Below are 8,053 nucleotides of genomic sequence, written 5' to 3' on the forward strand. Positions count from 1 at the left end.
TATATCACCATCAATCAAAATCTTGTGCGCTCTTCTATATGTTTCAAATAAATATAATGTCTAATAAATAGCTTTTCTTTTTCTTTGTTACCATATGCGAAAGCAATGCATTAATTATACATATCAAACTCATGCCGAGAGATGTTACAACAAATAATTATCGCATCATTGTAAACTTCTTACAAACTAAATTGCAATCGAGCTACCTAATCTCAATCTCTCTCCTCACAAATAAAATCACCCCATTTGCTCTCAGTTCCAACACCATATCCATCGATCTAAAAACTGACCACTCTTCAATTCCTTCCAATAATTTTTTATTTTTTTTTGCGTCAAACATACAAAACAAATAGACTTAAAAGTCATGACGAAAAACCAATCGTTAATCTCCTTTCCATGCCTAATTCTAATCGTATTCTACCATTGCACCATACCTTTTGCCCAGTCGTCGCCAGCGCAAGCCCCATCGACGACTAAATATCACCCTTCTTCACAATCCCCGGCTCCAGCACCGGATCAACCTCTGGTCCAAGCGCCGCCTGCGAAACCCCGAAGAAGAGCAGAACCCACCAACGTCACTGAAATCCTCGACAAAGCTGGCGGTTTTAGCGTCTTCATCCGCCTCTTGAGGAGTACCGACGTCATTACTCAGATCGAAAATGACCTCAACGCTTCCAACAGCATTACCATTTTGGCTCCCACGAATGGTGGATTCTCGGCTCTCAAGGCTGGTACACTCAACCTTCTCTCTCAACAGCAAAAAGTCCAACTGGTTGACTTCCACGTCCTCCCAACCTTCATAGCCCTACAGAACTTCCAAACCCTAACTAATCCAATTCACACTCAAGCTAGTAACACTCGTGACTTCGCTTTGAACATTACTACTGAAGGAAATTCGGTGAACATATCAACTGGCATCATGAACACAACGATTTCGGGTACCGTTTATTCGGATAACCAGCTGGCTATTTATCGGGTCGATAGTGTGCTGCTCCCGATTAGTATTTTTGCGCCCAAGGTGAGTGCTCCAGCTATGGCCCCGGCACCAGGGGCGTTAAAGCCTAAGAAGGAGTCTTCTTCATCTTCATCATCAACTACATCAACAACATCGTCAGGTTCACCATCACCATCATTGTCCAAACCGTCATCCGCGTCTACATCAAACACATTGGACGAGCCAATTGCAGCAGTGGATACATCTGCTGCTCTTAAGCCCATGGTAAATCATGGGACATTGACCATCTCCGTTGGTCTGGCTGTGGTTGCAGCAGTTGTCCTGATAATTAATAACTAATAAATTTAATGTCAATTATTAGATAAATATTTGGATGCTTAAAGGAATGATTTTGAATATTAATCGCCGGCGTATTAAAATATTTGTATTTATATCGATCATGCAATCTCGGTTTGGTGACGACATCCTCATGTTATTTATCTTGAGTAAGATTTACTTTATTTTCTTCTTCGAAACGATTCATCATTACTTCGTATATTCTTCAAATTAAATAAATGGATCAATGGAGGAAGTATATCACCCTTTCAAAAAAGAGTTGCTATTTGGTATCTTAAGTTGTCCAACAACACATAACACTTCATGTAATATTTACTAAATTTAAATAAGTGGGACCTGAATTGGAGTACACTAATAGCGGTATATTACTTACTTGCACAAAGAAAAAATGACTTTTACTTCGGTTTTTAAGCTGGATTTAGTTCACTTTTCGCTGAAATTCACAACTACTGCAGTAGTTCGGAGCGAAGTAAAAAGTAGTTAAAAACCGAAGTGAAAAATAGACAATCTACTTTGGTTATTATGTAAAAACCGAAGTAGAATCCCCACTTTCTACTTCGGTTTTTACATAATAACCGAAGTAGAAAGCCCCCTATTTTTTTTAATAATTTTTTCTAATTATTTTTAAATGACCCAATTCTATTTTTATATATATATATTTTTTTTTTGCCCTAATTTTTTTTAAATAGTCTAATTATATGAATTTATAGTTATATATATTTTTACAATTGGAATTGTTTTATTTTCATTTAATTTATAACATAAATAAAAATCATAAAATTTATACACTTAGAATTAAAATTCTTATAAAATAAAATATTTATACATTCACATAATTGTTAAGTAGAATAACCTAATCATTCATATATATACATTTACATAATTATAATTAAGTAAAATAGCCTAAACAATTACATATACTGTTTATCCAAAAAATAGCTGTGGATGACGTGGCAAGAATTTTAAACACGTGGCAAAGATGCTCCTCGCCTGTCGACCAGAGATACTTCCAAACGCGGGGTTCAAGTTTTATATACGACCACCCTCGTCGTATACTCCGTTTATTTATGTATAAATTTGTATAGTTGTAATGATTGCTGAGAATATCTCTTCATTATAACCTAAATATCCGTTTATTAAGGAAAGATATGATTAATTTACTCATGTAACCCTCCTTGAGCCTATAAATATACAAGAAATAGCTCAAGGGGGGATATTTTTTCTGAATCCTCTTTTCTGATCATAGAAGAAGAGAATTGTAATGTTATTATCAATCGTCTGTATTGTTTCTCCTTCTAAGTACGTCCCTTCAACGGGAATGGAAATGGTAGAAATGGTGGGAAGCGGGTGAACAATGAACCCTCGACCTCCGAGAATAAGCGCCCCAAAGGTAATCGGTATGAACCGAGATTCACCAACTACACTGCCCTTCTTGAAAGCCGAGCTGAGGTCTACCAGACGACCAGCTCAAGCGTGCCCTACAAACGAACCGCACCTATAAGAAAAGATATCTCCAAGAGAGATGCTACAAAGTTCTGTTGTTTTCACAACGATTACGGGCACGACACTAACGAGGGTAACCAGCTGAAGGACGAAATTGAGTTTCTGATAAGGCAGTGAAATTTAAGAAGATTTGTGCGAGCCACAAGAGGTTCTTAGCTAGAAGCTCAAGGTGGCAACGAGTCGGTGCCTGCAGGCCAACGCTCGCCACCTTTACAGCCAACTCCTATGGTAGGTACCCTACTCACCATCTGCGGAGGCCCACATCTTGCAGTAGATAGTGGGAAAGCAAAGGAACGATATGCTCGAACCCTGCGCCACGACCAGGACATCGAGATGATGAGTGTTGAGGATTGAGCACCAAAAAAGGCTCGACCAGGGGAGGAACTGATCACCTTTTCTGACGACGACGCCCAGCACATGAGATTCCCACACTCCGATCCGCTGGTCGTGGATGTACATATTGCAAATATGATGGTGAAAAGGGTGTTGGTCGATACAGGAAGTTCGGTCAACATCCTATACAAGTCTTCGCTGAAAAGGATGAAATTGTCAATGAAAGACCTGGAGCCATGCAACCAAACCATTTATGGTTTTTTTCTGGAGAAGGGCTCGCCCCAACAGGGTCGATTAGACTCCCAGTAACAGCAGGCACTGGACCTACTAATAGGACATTACTCACTACTTTTATAGTAGTTGATTGGCCTTCGACATACAACGCTGTGATTGGGAGGCCAATTTTGGTCGACCTACGAGCCGTTACCTCTATATGGCACCTCGCTATGAAATTCCCAATGGATTAAAGGATAGGATGCGTGTTGGGAAACCAGAGGGAAGCGAGGGAGTGCTAAAATGCCTCGATCACCAAGGCAAAGAATGGTATATCGAGAGATGCCACCGGAAAGGAGTTGCAAATGGCGACCGATGTTCAGGCCCACTCGAGTGATAATCTCACAAAATAGGGCGTTGCCCAAAGTGAGGATAGGGACTTAGATCCTCACTTTGGGAATTTTGAAGAAGAAGTGGGACCCATTGAGAACCTTGAAGAGGTGCAACTCGATGAGGAAAATCCGACCAGAGTTGTGAAAGTCGGTAAAAACTTAGAGACAACAACAAAACAAGTACTGATTGAGTTCTTAAGGAGGAACCAGGAGGTTTTTGCCTGGTCGCACAAAGACATGGTCGGGATAGATCCTTAGTCATCACCCATGTCCTGAACATTGACAATAGCTTTCCACCAGTGTAGCTAAAAAGAAGGCTGCTCGACAAAGATAGAGCAAAGGCCTTGAAAGAGGAAGTCGAGAAGCTGAAAGAGATTGGGTTCATTAGGGTGGCGTTTTATCCATCGTGGGTTTCTAATCCCGTACTAGTGTCCAAGCCGAATGGCAAGTGGTGTACGTGCATGGATTTTACAAACATAAATAAAGCCTGCCCCAAAGATTGTTTCCCACTCCCAAGGATCGACCAGCTGGTCGATGCCACAGCAGGGCATGAGATCCTCTCATTCATGGATGCGTACTCCAGGTATAATCAAATTAGTATGCATCCCCCTGATGAGGATCACACTAGCTTCAGACTGATACAGGGCTTTACTATTACAAGGTGATGCCCTTCGGTTTGAAAAACGCTGGTGCGACTTACCAGAGACTCGTCAACCACATGTTCAAGGAATGGATCGACACAAACATGGAGGTTTATGTCAACGACATGCCAGTCAAGTCGAGGAAAGCAGAAAGGCATGTAAGGGATTCGCAGGAAGGCTTCAACGTCTTGAATAAATATCAGATGAAGTTAAATCCCCTTAAATGCTCCTTCGGAGTAGGATCAAGGAAGTTCTTGGGATTTATAGTTAACTCAAGAGGAATTGAAGCCAATCCTGAGAAAATAAAAGCCCTGATCGAGATGAAATCGCCGGTAAAGATTAAAGATGTTCAAAGCCTGACCGGGAGGATAGCTGCTCTCAGTAGATTCATTTCGAAATCGACAGACAAATGTGTTCCATTTTTGAATCTACTCAGAGGCAATAAGAAATTTGAATGGACAGATGAGTGCGAACAGGTCTTTCAAGCACTAAAAACACATATGGCGCAACCACCCATCCTGTCAAAGCTAGTCGATAAAGAAACTCTATTCATCTACCTGACAATCATGGAATACGCTGCTAGTGCTGTTTTAGTAAAAGAACAAGAAGGCGTGCAGAAGGCTGTATACTACGTAAGAAAAAGGCTGATTGGAGCAGAATAGCGGTACTCGCCCATCGAGAAACTAGCCTATTGCCTGGTCTTGGCCTCGAGGAAGCTGCGGCCTTACTTCCAAGCTCATCCAATTACGGTATGGAACGACCAGCCTCTTCGGCAAGTCCTACAAAAGCCAGAGGCTGTAGGAAGATTACTAAAGAGGGCAGTCAAACTCGGGAAATTCGACATATCTTACTTACCGCGAGCAGCGATAAAAGGACAAGCCTTGGCCGACTTCATCGCAGAGTTCACTAAACTTACGAATGACAAACAGACTGAAGAGCCCAGTGAACCTGAATGTCAAATCAAAGCTCCCACGTGGAAATTGTTCACAGACGGTTCATCCAACGAATCCCACATAGGAGCAGGAGTGATATTGATAACGCCGGAAGGGCATCGATTTCACTGTCCAATCATATTTGACTTCACTACTTCTAACAATGAGGCCGAATATGAAGCACTACTTGCTGGATTGCGGTTTGCCAAGGATATGAATATAAAAGTGCTTGACATCTATAGTGATTCTCAGCGGGTGGTGAATCAAGTCCTGGGACAGTACCAGGCACGAGGCTTGAAGATGGTTGCCTATCTGAACAAAATAAAGGATCTGTTAGCCCAGTTCGAAAGATACAGTGTCCAGCAGGTACCTCGTGATCAGAATTCCAACGCAGACGCTTTGGAAAAATTGGCAAGTGCGAAGGATGCTGATACTTTGAACATAGTGCCAGTCGAACGAATATCGGTACCAAGCATCCAAGCGGCAGAAACCACTCTGGTAATCCAGATGGCGGATACGTGGATGGCACCATATGTAGAGTATCTGTCAAGCGGAGTGCTACCAGTGGACAGAAACAAAACCAGGACCCTTTAGCGGCAAGCTGATAGGTATATCTTGGTTGATGGAATCCTGTACCGAAAGGGATACTCACTGCCACTCCTCAGATGTATTACAAAGGAGAAAGCCAAAGAGTTGATGAAAGAGGTGCACAAAGGTTTTTGCGGGGACCACGCTGGGAGGCAAAGTTTGTCAAAAAAAATCCTAAGGAAAGGATATTTCTGGCCAACCGTGAATGAAGACTCAATAGAGTTCGTGCGGAGGTGTGAGAATTGTCAGAGATTTTCCAAAATCCCGCGAGCAGCCCCCAACGAGTTAAAGCAAATGCAGAGTCCATGGCCCTGCGCAGTTTGGGGAATAGATCTGATCGGATCTTTGCCTACAGGGAAAGGTGGTGTAAAGTATGCAGTGGTCGCCGTCGATTACTTCACGAAATGAGCCAAGGCTGAGCCACTAACCATCACAACCAAGAAAGTGCTTGACTTCGTAGTCAAGAACATCATTTGTCGATATGGATTGCCAAGAAAAATCGTCTCGGATAACGACACCCAATTTGACAGTGATCTATTCACGGACTTCTGCAAACGGCATGGTATTATCCAAAAATTTTCTTCAGTCGCTCATTTCCAAGCGAATGAGAAGGTCTAAGTAGTTAACAAAACCTTAAAGGATACTCTGAAGAAAAGACTTGAAGAAGATAAGGGAGCGTTGCTGGAACAATTGCCTGAAGTGCTCTGGTCGTACAGAACTTCCCACCGAACATCAACAGGTCATACCCCGCACTACAAGAAAAAACAGTATTCATAACACTTAAAAACTGCTAACCGGGAGTATTGATAATGCTTCTGAAAATGCTAACGTAGCCCCTGTTATTAAAAGTCCTGTCTTTTCTATAGCAGTATTCGAATGTTATGCTCGATGTTATCTTAAACTATTCAATAACACATTTTTAGTTGCTATAATATTCAAATCATAACATTTAGTTAGAGTATTTGGTTATAAATTTGAAGTTTAATATTATACTTTTTGCATAACACTTTTCAACTGTTACATTTTATTATTTTGATAACGTTTTTAGTTTGTTATATTATATAAATCATAACAATTTGTTACGCTTATAATATGTTTCTAAATCATAACATATTAAGGTTTTTTATTGTGATAAGAGTACTTATAAGTTTTTTTTAATTAAAAGATTTTCATTATTGTATTTTGATAAAAAAAAATCAAAATTAATCATAAAATGTAATTCTCAATATATTGATAAACCATAAGTATTACATTAACACAATAACTAATTCAAACTATGAATGTGTCTATTTCATGAGATCTTAGTTCTAACTTAAGTTTGAAAGCATAACATAATAAAGTTTCTTGAACATTTTTTACTGCAAAAATGAAAAACAAAAACATTACACGATACACAAAAGTAAACCATGCATGAAACTTGCTCCATCCTTCAATTCATCATCCTTTGTGCACTTGTCTGGAAGACAAAATTCTCACATTCTATGATATCCCTTTGGGTCTGGTTGACAAGTCCTGGAAGTGATCTAAACCTAAAACAGCACATATGGACATTAGACACATATTATTTCCCTTAAAACCAAATAGATTATTACATAGATATGCATGAACATAAGATGATATGAACCTCATACCACTAGCTATTTTGCACAGCTTAATGATTATATGTGCTAAAGACAAAAAAAAAATGGAGATGCTTAAAAATTAACAAAGACCTGTAAAAGATTTCATTAACCCACTTGGAATCCAAACTAACATGTATTTAGCCCAGGTTAGAGAAATTTTATAGTTATATTTCTCCAAATAGATCACACAGCCCTGTTACAGCATATACCTTACAAGATATAGTTTTCTCTTCCTCTGTTTTTCTTCATTTATTTAAATTATATGCACACACACACATACACACAAAAATATGAGAGCCAAGAGTAGTTATTCTGTAAGGAACACTTTCTTAATCTCCTTACCAACTTCTACTTTCTGAGTTTCATGAGAGTTTCCACATATTGCCAAGAGCAGTTTTATGAGAATAACATGGGGCAAGGGAATAAAAACTACTGCTCAAACGAAAAGTTTCCACATATTGCAGTAAAAAGATTCATCTAGTTGTTTTTTATGCCCTGTTTTCTTAATTTGTTTTCTATTTCTATTGTTGCTCTTTGC

The 8,053-nt window shown here is 39.7% G+C and overlaps 1 protein-coding gene across 1 annotated transcript; it reads left to right on the forward strand.

Moving 5' to 3' along the window:
• Positions 1-284: 284 nt before the first annotated feature.
• Positions 285-1,470, forward strand: LOC133789835 (fasciclin-like arabinogalactan protein 12). The gene has a single exon (XM_062227548.1). It carries the CDS (start codon positions 365-367, stop codon positions 1,292-1,294), a length of 930 nt encoding a protein of 309 aa, XP_062083532.1. The 5' UTR covers positions 285-364; the 3' UTR covers positions 1,295-1,470.
• The last annotated feature ends 6,583 nt before the right edge of the window (positions 1,471-8,053 follow it).

The sequence above is a fragment of the Humulus lupulus genome, chromosome 7 (genome assembly GCF_963169125.1).
Source record: "Humulus lupulus chromosome 7, drHumLupu1.1, whole genome shotgun sequence".
NCBI classification, from domain to species: domain Eukaryota; kingdom Viridiplantae; phylum Streptophyta; class Magnoliopsida; order Rosales; family Cannabaceae; genus Humulus; species Humulus lupulus.